This window comes from Panthera onca, chromosome A2 (genome assembly GCF_046562875.1).
Source record: "Panthera onca isolate mPanOnc1 chromosome A2, mPanOnc1 haplotype 2, whole genome shotgun sequence".
Lineage (NCBI taxonomy): Eukaryota > Metazoa > Chordata > Mammalia > Carnivora > Felidae > Panthera > Panthera onca.
Genome location: NC_138340.1, coordinates 11,709,643 through 11,723,215, shown reverse-complemented (window position 1 = coordinate 11,723,215; position 13,573 = coordinate 11,709,643). Strand labels below are relative to the sequence as shown.

Here is a 13,573-nt window from a genome sequence, read left to right as displayed (position 1 = left end):
ATTTATTGAATAAATGAATAAGCCAAGGCTCCCGTTATGAACCTTCTGTAACCAATGCTATCGTCTTGTTGTACAAATAAGGAAACCGAGGCTCAGAGAGGAAGTGACTTGCTGGAGGTCACACAGTGAGAGGACCAGCTGGCACTGGAGCCCACTCCTGGGCCAGGATTCGACGGACTCTCATGCTGACTCATTTATTTCTCAGAACAGCACTTGCTCACCTCTTTTTACAAGTAAACACTCACCGAGGTATAACAGAGATACAGGGAAGTGCACCGAAATGTACAGCTCAATAAATTTTCAAAACAGAACACACACAGTGTCACCAGCACCCAGTTCGAGAAAGGGGACACGTTAAATTTCTTATGTGACCTTCACCTCAATTAGGGAAAAAAAAAATCAACTCCCAGATGCTCCACTACCCTCTTCCCAAGGAGACCGAAATCCTGACTTGTTGCACATAGTTTTGCCTCCCTTGCAACTTTATGTCAAAGGAACTACACGGTATTTACTCTTCACTGTTTGTGATTCATCCAAGTTCAACCATTCAGCAGTTTGTTCATTTCGTTGCTGCATAGTATTCCGCTGTGGGAAGAGACACAACTTATTCCTTCTCCAGTAGACGGACACTTGAGTTGCCTCCAGCTTGGGACTATTACAGACAGCACTGGTAGGTCTATTGGATGTATACCTCCCACTGCAACTGCTGGGTCAGAGGAGAGCTGTATAGTCAATGTTAGTAGATCGTGCCAGTTTTCCACCTTAGGTGAATTGATCTACACTCTGACCAGCAGAGACCTCGAGGTGCTCCGTATTCTCACCAGCACTTGGTCAGTATGTACCCATTTCGCAGAGAAGGTATCTGAGGCTCAGAGAGGCTGCCTCCCAGGCAGTGAGAGATTCTGGGTCCTACTCAGTCACCTCTCACCTCCTCTCCTCCTGCATCCTGCCCCCACTGTGCCCTCCCAGCCTGGCTGTGGGGTGGGGTGGGACAGACAGGGTCACGTGGAGTTGCGTTCAGCGGGAGGAAGCCAGGCAGGGTGCAGACGGCTGCCGATTTTGGGGCTGGTCGGGAAATCAAGGTAAGGGAGGGAGTGCGTGTGGCCACTAAGGGGGTTCCCTGGGGGCAGAGCTGAGAGTGGGGAGGGGGCCAAGATGAGGACAGCATGTGGGAACACACTGGGCAGAACTGTCACCCTCTTGTCCCCCAGGAGAACCCCTGCCATGAACCCATCATCACCGTGCAAGGCCTCCCAAACCCAGCCTGCAGCTTCGTCCCTGCTAACCTCCTACCGCTGGCACACAGGGGGTGATGGGGAGAAAGTAGCTGGAGGGTCCCGCTGGGGCCGACTTGCAGGCTGGGGGAGGGCACTAAGCCACCAGGAGCCCGTGGTCAGCAGTCAGCCAGCCTCTCGCTCGCTGTTCCGTCGTGTCCTCTCTTCGCCCCCCAAGGAATCACGCACAAGCCGCCTCCGGCTATCCAAGACCCTCTGGGGGAGGCATAAGAGCCCACCGCTGGAACCAGAGCCAGAGCCAGAGGCCCCAGGTACATGGCTCCCCCACCCAGGCTGGGAGGGAGGCCGGATGCTTGGGTTTTGTCTGCCTCCGGAGCATCAGCCCTACAGACACAGGAAGTTGTGGGGAGTGCAAAAGCCCAACAGGAAGTGGCTGGGGCCCAGCTGCCCTCTTCCCTCTTCCCCCTCACACAGGGACTGGGGGTAGGGGGGAGTGGTCAGGGACCTGCGTGCTGGGGGTCCACCCTGGGGAAGGGAATGGGACTACACTAAGGGTAGCCCTGCCCAGATACCAAATGGCTCTTGGCCCCAGTGGGTCTCTCCTCATATCCAATAGCCCAGCTCATTCTCTCCTGCCTGGGTATCATCTCAGCTGCCTCCTGCTCTCTAGCCCTCTGGCCTCCATATCTTAAGTTCCTTCACCTTGGACCTCAGCTTCTCCATCAGCTAAGTGGGGATCATAATCCCTACCTTAAAGCATATTTTATTTAATTCACATTCATTCATTCATTCATTCATTCATTCATTCATCCATCCATTCATTCATGCATTCAAACAGAGATCTGTCAAGCATTTACTACATGCCAGGCCTTGATTTAGTCACTAAGGACGCAGCAGTGAACAAAACGGATGAAACTGCCTGCCCCATGTAGCTCATACTGGGCATGACAGACAGTAAACAGAAAGTGATAGATTGGGCTGTTACACAGAGGGATCTAGAAGAGTAAGGGATAGGCCATGAAGATTGAATGTATGTACGAATGTAGCATGAACGTAGCACCAGCCCAGGGCCCGGTATGTTCTAAGTGATCTACGAACAAGTGGAGCTATTTATTCCCCTGATGGGAAAACCATAGGGTGACAGGTAATCTGGGGGGTTAATTCAGCCCTTCTATTCCTGGAAGCTCTTTTCATATGCCCATTTTGCAGATGTATCACTTCAACCTCCCACTCCACAGGATCCAGAGAGAGTTCCAACAAGCAAGACTGCTTCTGCTTCTCCCCTGCTCAAATGCCACCCATGGCTCCCCATTACCCCCAGGATGAAATCCCACAATTCTCTAACTGGCACCCAAGTTTCTGCACCAATCTCTTCCTGGACCTTTCCCTCTTGCCTCTGAGCTCTCTGAGCCCTTCTTGCCTTTCCTGGGCATCTGCCATCTCCCAGCCTTTGCTCAAACTGCTCTTGCCACTGTCCCATCTTGCCACCATCTCTGTCAACATCCAACCTGCTGTTCAAGACCCGCTGAAAACCTACTGTCTCTGGAGGCTTTTCCTGAACCACTGCACCACCACCTCCCCCTACCCTGATCTTTTTTCTATTCCTTTCTCAAATGTTGAATGCTTTCCACCTTATAATAGTTATTTATGTAAGGAACCAAGGATGCTGGCTTGCTGTTTAACCTCCTAGATCAACCTGCTGTCTTGGTTAAGAGAATGCTTGTGTCCGAAGCCTGGCTCAACCACGCACAAGCTGTGTGACCTTGGGGAGGTCACTCAACCTCTCTGGTTTTCAGTTTCCTCCTTGGCAAAATGGGGGTTCTAATAGCCCTTTGAATGGCTTTTGGAGGATTAAATGAGAGAAGGCGTGTGGAGTAGTAAACACAGTACAGGGTACATGTGTCCACCACCCATGGCCTGGAGGGACAAGGTCCAGAGAGGGGTGGAAACTTGTCCAACAACAGCCTGACATGGCTGCCGGGTGGGCTGGGGCCAGGGGGAGAGGAGACACTTGGGAGGGAACCCCCTGATGAGCCTCTATGAATGGAGAGGGAAAGACTCCTATGTCCCCGGCACCCCCTCCTCTACCCAGAGCCTGAGCCAGAGCCAGAGACCCCTGCCCCACAGATCCCGGAGGCCCCCACACCTGACGTACCCATCTGGAACATTGGGGCCTTCACCCTGCTTGATGGGAAGCTGGTGCTGCTTGGCAGTGAGGAGGAGGTGAGAAGGGGCACAGGAGGAAGGGGAGGGAAGAAGAGGGTGGGAAGGAGACAGAAGAGAGTTGCGGGAGAGGGTAATGGAAATGTGTCTGCCTGCCTGGCTCCCCTTTATGACTACCCACTTTTCTGGAGAACAGGGTCCTCGCCGGCCCAGGCTGGGGAGTGCTAGCTCTGGGGGCAGCATCCAGGTAGCCATGGGGAGCCTCAGGGATCCAGGTGAGTTGTTTCAGAGGTGGGGAGGGCTGGGGCATTTGGGAACCTGTCAAGGTGGGGCAGAATCCAAGATGATCCCACCCCCCAACCTTCCACCCCTGACCGTCTACAGATCGGACCCCCGGAAAGACCGAGCCAGAGGCTGCTGGCCCCAACCAGGTCCACAACGTTCGGGTGAGGCATCCAGTGGGAGGCAGAGGGGACAGCAAAGACTCCCAGAGCCTCAGAGATGAAAGGGGACTCTTACTGGGTGATCTTGGGCAGGTCACTGACCCACCTATGGCTTCAGTGTCCCCATCTGTCAAATGGCACTAATGAGAGAACCTCCCTCTCAGGGCTGTTTATGAGAAGTTAGTAGAGAATGCAGAATAGCCTAGGATTGGCGCTTTATTTATTTTTTTTTAACTATTTATTTATTTATTTATTTATTTATTTATTTTTGAGACAGAGAGAGACAGACCATGAACGGGGGAGGGGCAGAGAGAGAGGGAGACACAGAATCGGAAGCAGGCTCCAGGCTCTGAGCCAACAGCCCACAGCATGATGCAGGGCTCGAACTCACGGACCGCGAGATTGTGACCTGAGCTGAAGTCGGCCGCTTAACCGACTGAGCCACCCAGGCGCCCCAGGATTGGTGCTTTAGAAAGCGGGGCTATTGCTTGCCTTTATTATTACTGCTAATACAGCCTGAGCTTGTGATCCCCCCTGCAAACCAGCAGACCATCCAGGACACCCCGGGGGGAAAGAAGCTGAGGAGGGAGAACAAGGTTCTGCCCACCTGATATCCCCTTTCCCACAGGGATTGCTCAAGAGGCTGAAAGAGAAGAAAAAGGCCAGGTCAGAGCTTGGAGCCAATGCCTCCCGGGATGGGTAAGTGTCTCTGAGGGGCCGGAGGGACTGGGATTCAACACTGTGCCCTCCACCTCCACCTGCATCATTCCCCCCCTTCACCAAAACCCCGATACAGCCCCGGCTGTGTCCGGCCGCATGTTGAGCAATACTGGAGCCACTGAAAGAAGGGGGGCGGGGGCAGAGTTTGACACAATAACTCTCAATCAGGAACTAAGTCAACACCCTGGTCTGGGAGTGTCAGGGAAGGGACACATGAGCTAAGATCTGAAGGAAGGATGGAAGTCAACCAGGCCAAGAGGGGCAGGAAAAGTATTCCAGGCTAGGAAGCAGGGAGTGCAAAGGCCAAGGGGCCAGACGGAGTGACAAAAACAAGGCTAGTATGACTGGAGTTCAGAGAAAGGGATTCATTGGAGGCACATGAGGTCAAAAGGTGACAAGGACTGTACCATATGAGGTCATACAGGCCACCATGAGGAGTTGAGCTTATCCTAAAAGGTTAGGTTCAAGTCCGATTTCGTTTCAAGTTCATCCTGGCCTCTCTCCACCCTTCAGGCTGTAGGGGGTGGGTTGGTGGGGAGGAGAGAAATACGACCACTTATCCAACCGCCCCCTCCTCAGGCCTCCCAGTGCTCTGGGCTCTCGGGAATCGCTGGCCACGCTCTCCGAGCTGGACTTGGGTGCTGAGCGGGATGTGCGTGTCTGGCCACTGCATCCCAGCCTCCTGGAGGAGCCTCACTGTTTCCAGGTAAATGCAGACAACTCTCCCTCTGACCCCGACCCTTTGGTTCCACCTTGGCCTCAACCCTTGGATCCTCATCCCCAACAGGTAACTTGGGCGGGCGGGAGCCGCTGCTTTTCTTGTCGCTCCGCCGCTGAGAGAGACCGCTGGATGGAGGACCTTCGCCGCCACTTCCAACCCAGCCAGGTCAGTACAGATTAATGGGACACGAAGGCCCCGCCCTCGGCCACGGCCATGGTCACGGCCCCGCCCTTCCCCCCACCCAACCCCTCACCGGCGCCCTAACGCGGCCTCTGAGATACACCTCCCCGCTAACACCTTTGCAACCACTCCGAGACCCTCCCCAGCTTCCTTCCATTACCAGCTCCTGGCACAAAAAATCGCGTTCCTTCTATTCACTCCGGGCCCTATTTGCCCCCAAAGCCCCGCCTACCAGGCAAACGCCAAGTCCCCACCCCGCGGCTACTCCTTACCCTGGAGTCCGGATCTCGCCGCGAGAGCCCAGAAAAGCAGGAGGGCTTTCGCAGAACCACCTTGAGACCGCCGTGGGCCCTGTCTCCCCCCAAGGGCCCAGCGATCTCCCTGGGGGCACGGTCCCCACGTCGAGCACCGACGCCTCCTCCCAACCCACTCCCGTCCGCAGGACAACTTGGAGCGGGAAGAGACGTGGCTGAGCGTGTGGGTGCACGAGGCAAAAGGGCTGCCCCGAGCGGCGGCGGGGACAGCAGGCGTGCGCGCCGAGCTGTGGCTGGACGGCGCGCTGCTGGCGCGCACAGCGCCGCGGGCTGGCCCGGGCCAGCTCTTCTGGGCCGAGCGCTTCCACTTCGAGGCGCTGCCTCCGGCGCGTCGCCTGTCGTTACGGCTGCGCGGAGCTGGCCCAGGGGGAGCGGCGCTCGGCCGCGTGTCACTGGCACTGGAGGAGCTGGGCGTCCCCCGCGCGCCCGCCGCGGGCCTGGAGCGCTGGTTCCCGCTGCTCGGGGCGCCAGCAGGCGCAGCGCTGCGGGCGCGGATCCGGGCGCGGCGCCTGCGCGTGCTGCCGTCGGAGCGCTACAAGGAGCTGGCGGAGTTCCTCACCTTCCACTACGCGCGCCTCTGCGGGGCGCTGGAGCCCGCGTTGTCTGCCCAGGCCAAGGAGGAGCTGGCGGCTTCCATGGTGCGCGTGCTGCAGGCCACCGGCCGGGCGCAGGTGCGGCACTGCGACGGGGCGGACGCGAGTGACCCGAGGCTGACTGATCACGCGCCCCGGGGAGCAGGGTGTAGGGGGGCAGGTGGCGCAGGACCCCAGTTGCACAGACGAGGGGCGGGGCACCATCAGGGGCGGGACCTGAGCTTCAGCTGCGAGGGGTGGGGCCTGAGCAGAGACTCTGAGCTGAAAGATTTAATTTTCTGCTGCGAGGGGTGGAGGTTCCGGCCCCGTGAGCCCTAGGAGTGAGGACCGGACCTGAGCGGCAGCCTATGAGGGGCGGGGCCTGTGTCCCAGGTGTGAGTGATTGGCCAAGGGCTCGTATTCCCCCTGGCTCAGTCTGCAACCCGCGCAACGTGAACTCCACTGTGCCCAGGCACTGGTGACAGATCTGGGCACCGCAGAGCTGGCGCGCAGTGGAGGCCGTGAGGCGCTGCTGTTCCGGGAAAACACATTGGCCACCAAGGCCATCGATGAGTACATGAAGCTGGTGGCACAGGATTACCTCCAAGAGACTCTGGGTGAGTCGGAGAGTGGATGTCAGAAGCTGTCTGGGCACGCTAGGGAGCCCCAAGGAAGATCTGGGAGCTTCTAGGTAACCTGGATGCTGGTAGTGGGTGGTGCCTTTGGGGGTGCTGAAATCCTGGAGGCAACTGGGGGCTCCCCCAAAGATGTTAGGTGTCTCCAGAGGAAGCTGGACATGGAGTTGGAGGCCAAGTGTGGTGGGTTCTGGTGGTCACGGCCCTGGCCGCTGTCTGGCTGTGCTGTGCTGCAGGGCAGGTTGTGCGGCGTCTCTGTGCTTCCACTGAGGACTGTGAAGTGGACCCCAGCAAGTGCCCTCCCCCAGAGCTGCCACAGCACCAGGCCAGACTGCGAAACAGTTGTGAGGAAGTCTTCCAAAACATCATCCACTCCTACAAGTAAGAATCAGGGCCCCAGCACCTGAGCCTACCCTTACATCTCATCCACTGTGCTAATAACCGTGACTCCTAATTGGGGTTGCCAGCTAAAATACGGGATGCCTAGTTAAATGTGATGCAACAGTTGAGACATCCTTTTACTAAAAAAAATATGCATTGTTTAATCTGAAATTCAAGTTTACTGTTTGTCCTGAACTTGTATTTGCTAAATATGACAACCCATTCCCAATGTCATGTCAACTTGGGGTTACTGACCCCGAATAACCTGGGACCCAATTCCTTATCCTCTAGCTACAGGTGGCCCCATACCCTAATTCCATGCCACCTGACCCCAGTTAACATAGGACCTCAATCATGACCTCTGATTCCAGGTGATGCTAACCCCCCAATCCCATGACCTTGACCTTAAATGACCCTGATCCCCAAATCCCATGCAACTGATCACAAAAAACCTGGGATTCCAGTTCCTTGAATTCTGACCCTAGGTGAACCCATATGTCTAGTCCCATGTCACTTGGGACATCAATACCGTGATTTCTGAACCTAGGTTACCCTGTAACCTCAAGTCCATTCTACTTTATATAGTGTAATCTGGCACCCCAATCTCCTATCCAGTTATAGCTACATCCCAAGCTCATGGTCTATATCTCCATGTCAACCTGTATCCCCACCTCCAAGATTACTGACTCCAGAGGTCACCACAATACTTACACCATAAATCCTGACCCCAAGTGTTATTATCCCCAGTGTCTCCAATCCTGGAACCCACAATGTAGGTGACTCCTGACGTCTGACCTTAGGACTTTTACATGAATATGACCTTTATGCCTACTTCCCCCTCTGACCATCGCCTCTTCTGCCCCAGCTGGTTCCCAGCAGAGCTGGGCACTGTGTTCTCAGGCTGGAGAGAAGCATGCAAGGCCCGTGGCTCTGAGGCACTGGGCCCCCGACTGGTGTGTGCCTCTCTCTTCCTGCGGCTCCTGTGTCCTGCCATCCTGGCACCCAGCCTCTTTGGTCTGGCACCAGAGCACCCCGCACCTGGCCCAGCCCGCGCCCTCACACTGATCGCCAAGGTCATCCAGAACCTCGCCAACAGTGCCCCGTAGGTGCTAGGAGGCTGGCCCCATCCTTAGCTGGGAGGCTGGGTGGCCCTGGTTGGGACATCCCTGACGGTATGCCAGGGGAGTGGGGTGGCAGATGACTAGTTTGGTCCACCCCGTCCACCCTTGACCCAGGTTTGGTGAGAAGGAGGCCTACATGGGCTTCATGAACAGCTTCCTGGAGGATCATGGGCCAGCCATGCAACAATTCCTGGACCAAGTGGCCATGGTGGATGTGGATGCAGCACCCAGTGGTTACCAGGGCAGCAGTGACCTAGCCCTCCAGCTGGCAGTCCTGCACGCCCAGCTCTGTACCATCTTTGCTGAACTTGACCAGGTATAGCCAGAGCCCAGGGTGTGTGTGGGGTAGGGAGGGCGGCAAGAGGCCTCCGGCCCTAAAGAGCTGCTTACCATTCTCCCTCCATGCCTCATTAGGCAACCCGTGACAGCCTGGAACCCCTGCCCACCATCCTGCGAGCCATTGAGGAGGGCCGGCCTGTACCTGTGACTGTGCCGATGCGTCTCCCACCACCCCCAGCCCAAGTTCATGGCAGGTAACCTGCTGCCTCAAGTCTGGTCCAGTTCTGATGGGTGAGAGCAGAGGCAGAACCAAAGGCAAGCACAGGGTCAGACTGGGGTCAGAGGTGAAGACAAGATCATGTCAGCAGTCGGGAACAGGGTCACATTGGGATTCTGTCTCAGAAACAGTGTTGCATAAAGGTCAGAGGCTGGAGATGGGGTCACCTGAGGGATCAGAGAGAAGCTCACAGTATGGTACTGAGTCAAATTGGAGGCCAAGGTGGGGATTGGTCATTGCAGAGGTCAGGGAGAGGTCACATTTGGGGTCAGACAGAGAAAGTGATATTGTGGTCAGTGATGAGGGTCAGGTTTCAGTGATACGTTGTGGAGGGGATCAAATCAGGGGTCAGATCAGGGTCTGATGTTAAGATGCACCATCAAGGGTCAGGGAAGGGTTCGTATGGTAAGTCCATCAGGCCCAGGGTCAAATGGGGTCAAGGGTTATACGTAAAGTCATATGGTCACAGTCAGGGTCCATGGTCTGTGCGGAGGCAGACAGGGTCAGCTTCAGGTCAGAGGTCAGGGACAAAAGGAGGGTCAGGTAGGGCAGAAAGGGGATATTCCTGTGAGCAGAGGTCTAGCCCAGGGTCAGATTGAAATCAGAGGTTACAGAGATAGTCAGGTCAAGAATCACCTTGTGTCAAAAGTCAGGGACAAGGCTAGAGAGGAGTCAAAAGTTTCATTGGAGTCAGGTCGAAGATCATAGAGAGGACAGTATTGTCAGAAGTCCAGGGCAAGATCAGAGGTGGAAATGTGATTCCATCAGCGACGGGGTCGCATAGAAAAGATCAGAAGTGGAATCATTTCTGGTCAGAGGTAGGTTTGGGGTCAGCTCAGGGGCCAGTCAAGGATCTGAGCTCCCCGCCCCCCGTTCTCCTCCCAGTTTCTCTGCAGGGGAGAAGCCAGGCTTCCTGGCTCCCCGGGATCTCCCCAAGCACACCCCGCTCATCTCCAAGAGCCAGTCCCTACGCAGCGTTCACGGCGCAGGGAGTTGGGCGCGACCGCAGCCGGACGAAGAGCGGCCCCCGAGGCTGCCCCGGCCGGTGCAGCGCACGCAGAGCGTCCCTGCGGGCCGCCCCGCTCGTCGCCGCCCCTCTGCAGGGCCACGGCCACGACCCAAAAGCTCGCTACGCGCGGGGCCCGCTCCCCGCGGCCGGCCCTGGACCGGGGCCTCGGCATCGTTGCCTCGGAAGCCCTCGGTGCCGTGGCAGCGCCAGCTGGACCAGCCGCGGGACAGAGACCAGGCACTGGGCACGCACCGACCCGTGGGCAAGGTGAGGTCCAGCTCAGGTCTCTGCACAGTGGGGGGGGGGGGAAGACGGGACTGGAAAGACAAGAAGCCAGGCAGGTCTGGGTTCAAATACCGAGCTCGCTGCGCTGTGTGACCCCGGGGCTAGTTTGCAACCCTCTTAGGTCCTCAGTTTCCTCCTTTGCAAAACTTGAGCGAGGTTTCCTAACGGAGCAGGGCAGTGAGGAGGCAGAGCGCAAGGGACAAGGAGGTCTGGGTTTTTCGGGGAGAAGATGGGGCGGGACGACGGGTCAGATTACAGCTGCTCCCTTCCCACAGTTAGAGCTGCAGTGTGAGGTGGCCGCCCTGCGCGAGGAGCAGAAGGCTCTGTCCCGCCTCGTGGAGTCGCTGGGCACCGACATCCGGGCTTTGATGGAGAGGCAGGAGCAGCTTCAGGGCCAGCTGCAAGACCTGGACTCCAGGCTCCGCCAAGGGTGAACCCCGCCCTCTCCATTAGCTCTGCCCCCGGGTCAGCCCGCTGTAATCAGATCTGCCGTGGCCCCACTTTCATTCAGGCCCTGCCTCTCAATCCCGCTCAAATCACTCCTGACAGGCCACGCCCCTCTGCCAGCCCCGCCCCAACACACCTGTCTCTCCCCCCCTCTTAGTTCCTCCCACCCCAGTTCGCTGGCGAGTCCTATCCTCTAGGCCCCACTCCTCAATCAGCCCCTCCCAAAACGGTTGGTCCCGGGCTTCTCAATCTGGGCACACCTCCATCGCGGTCCCCACTTCACCCAGACTGTCCAAGCCCCGTCCCCCAAGAATTGCTCGGTTCTTTCCTCCCAGCCATTCGAGGCTCTGATTCAGCCCGGGCTTCAATTTTATCTAGGCTCCGCCCCCTAGTGTAGACAAACTCCGCCTCCGCACCAAGCCCCGCCCTCTGATTTCCTGGCTGCCCAACCCGGAGCTGGAGCGGAGTTTCTCAGCCTCTGACCCTCCCTTCTTGCCCCTGATCCCCACAGGACCTCGCAGTTGGATCCAGAGAGTGGCCGTCCAAGCGGTGAGGATCACAGGCTGAAAAGTCTGGTGAGACCCTTGCCCCAGCCGCGGGGAAGATGTGGGCGGTGAGGGAACCAGGGTTGGGGTGCGACCCACCCCTGGCTCCGAGCCCACTGCCACTGCCTCTCCAGGAGCGCCGCCTGGCTGAGATGGAGAGTACTCAGGTCCAGCTGAGGAATGTGGTGCAAAGCCTGCAGCTTCTTTCAAGAACGCCGGGATCCCGGAGCCAGTCCCTCCCCCTCAAACCACCGTGTATCAACGGAGATACCACCTGAGCTGTCCACGCTGCCCCACGTGGTCTGGGAGCAGATGGCCGTCCCAGAGGCCTGTCCGACCCCTGTTCCAGCCCTAAGTGGCCTACAGTAGGGAGTGGAGCTTTAGCTGCCAAAAAGTCTGGCACTATGAGGTTACCCAGTAAAATTTTGATTTCAGTAAAATCGATGGATTTTTTTGCCCCTAAGTGTTGCCAATCAGAAAGCACCCCACTCCCACCATTCAGGTCTCCCAAATTCACTCCTAATTAGAGGTCTCGTGGAAGGGATACATGAGGAGATTCTCACCAGCTGTGTGACCTTAGACCTTTACTCTGTCAGAACCTCAATTTCCTCATCTGTAAAATGGATCTAAAGTTTCTTACACAGTAGAAGACCCATAGTTGAAGGTGTTCGATAAAAGGTATTCATCATTGTTAGAGGCAGTACCTGCTTCTCAATGAAGCCCAGTCCCCAGATGATAGCATCTTCCTAGGCCCCCAAGTCCCACACCAACTCCCTCATGATAGGGAAAGCATAGGTCTGGGAGGCAGATGGAGGAAGGGGTGAGTAGGTGTGAAGACCGTTGAGCTCCGTGGGTGTTGGTTGGGTAAATGAGTGGACATTTGAATCATGGGTGAACGGATGGGTGGGAGGTAGGGTGAATGGGACAGTAGGCAAGTAAATAGGTTAGCATTTGGTGAATATTTGCCCTGGTAGGTGAGTAAGTAGGCAGATAGCCCAGATAGGTGTGTCTGCCTAGAAGAGACCTGGATCACAGTGGAAAATAAATATGTGAGTTAATTGAGTAAGTGGTTATATATATTGCATGAATATTTGTCGGGGTCTCCTGAGACTCTTGAGCTATACAGTGGGGAACCAATAATGAACAAGGCAGATGGGACTCCTGTCCTCATGGAGCTTACACTCTAGCGGAGGAGGCAAGTAAATGTGCAACTGAAAGATGGACATGGCTTGGGTCCATGGCCCAAGCATGGACCATGCATGGCTGGTCCACCCACCCACCCTGCATGGCTGGGTGAAAGGGTGTGTGCAGGGATAGGTGGATGCTTGCTTGGTTGCATGGATAAGTAAGTATTTACTTGTGTGGTGGGTGGGTGAGCAGGTAGATGGGATGTGGATGGGTGGACTCAGTGGGTGTTCAGATGGGTTGTGGGGGTTTGGGTGGGTGGCTAGCTGGCTCACAGGACCAGATGTTGGTTGAGTGGTGGATGGATGAGTGGGTAGATGGGAAGTGAATGGGTGGTTTGAGTGGGTGTTTAGATGGATGGGTGGATAGGTGGTTAGTTGATTGAATGGATAGATGAGTGGTTGGTTGAGTGTGTGGATGAATGAGTGGGGAGATGAATGGGTGGTTGAACGTGTGGATAGGTGGTGGATGGGAGAAGGCCACAGACTTCTTATGTATTCGCAATGGGGTAGTTCTGGAGGCTGTGATCCTTGGGATTGGATGGAGAAAAGGGGCTTAATATTGGGGACCTAGGGCAGCTCTAGGGGCATGGAGGCGCTGAAGTCCAGCGTGGATAATGCGAAAGGAGGGAGAAGGCTTGTGGTTGGAAGGTAGCGGACTGGGGGCAAGGGACTGAAGGATAAGGATTGGCTGGGTGGAGTTCTCAGTGACCTAGAAATGACTCAGGGGGGAACTTCTCTGCCCCCTCCTCACTCTTCTGCTGCTATTCGCAGGCCTAGCATTGGAAGAACCAGTAGGGTGATGAGGAGCTACTGGGGGCAGGGGGACAAGTGTGTTGTCATGGAAACAGACCCTCTCCCTGGACTCTCAGGCCGCGCGGGCCCTTTAAGTGTGACCCGCCTGGCCACTCCCAATATGGCGGCGCGCCCGCTGACCGCCCCCCCACCCCGGGCGGCACGGGGGGGGGGGGGGGGGAAAGGGGGGGGCCTGGACCTCCCCATCATGGCGGCGCGGCGGGGCTGTCGCGCTGAGGTCACGGCGGCGCGCCGGGGGGGCGGGGC

The 13,573-nt window shown here is 56.7% G+C and overlaps 1 protein-coding gene across 1 annotated transcript; it reads left to right on the top strand.

Moving 5' to 3' along the window:
* The first annotated feature begins 1,000 nt into the window (after positions 1–1,000).
* On the top strand, positions 1,001–12,389 carry RASAL3 (RAS protein activator like 3). Its single transcript, XM_060630488.3, has 18 exons — positions 1,001–1,082; positions 1,212–1,546; positions 3,328–3,458; positions 3,595–3,673; positions 3,783–3,844; positions 4,470–4,540; positions 5,141–5,267; positions 5,349–5,447; positions 5,905–6,447; positions 6,821–6,965; positions 7,220–7,364; positions 8,230–8,466; positions 8,600–8,801; positions 8,900–9,018; positions 9,927–10,317; positions 10,611–10,765; positions 11,294–11,357; positions 11,462–12,389. Exons 2-18 carry the CDS (start codon positions 1,225–1,227, stop codon positions 11,603–11,605), a joined length of 3,036 nt encoding a protein of 1,011 aa, XP_060486471.3. The 5' UTR covers positions 1,001–1,082; positions 1,212–1,224; the 3' UTR covers positions 11,606–12,389.
* Positions 12,390–13,573: the final 1,184 nt, after the last annotated feature.

Coding starts and splice junctions, on each gene's coding strand:
- RASAL3 (XM_060630488.3), top strand. CDS start 1,225: ATGAACCCATCATCACCGTGCAAGGCCTCCCAAACCCAGCCTGCAGCT. Junction 5,268..5,348: donor AGGAGCCTCACTGTTTCCAG/GTAAATGCAGAC, acceptor CATCCCCAACAG/GTAACTTGGGCGGGCGGGAG. Junction 7,365..8,229: donor AACATCATCCACTCCTACAA/GTAAGAATCAGG, acceptor CTTCTGCCCCAG/CTGGTTCCCAGCAGAGCTGG.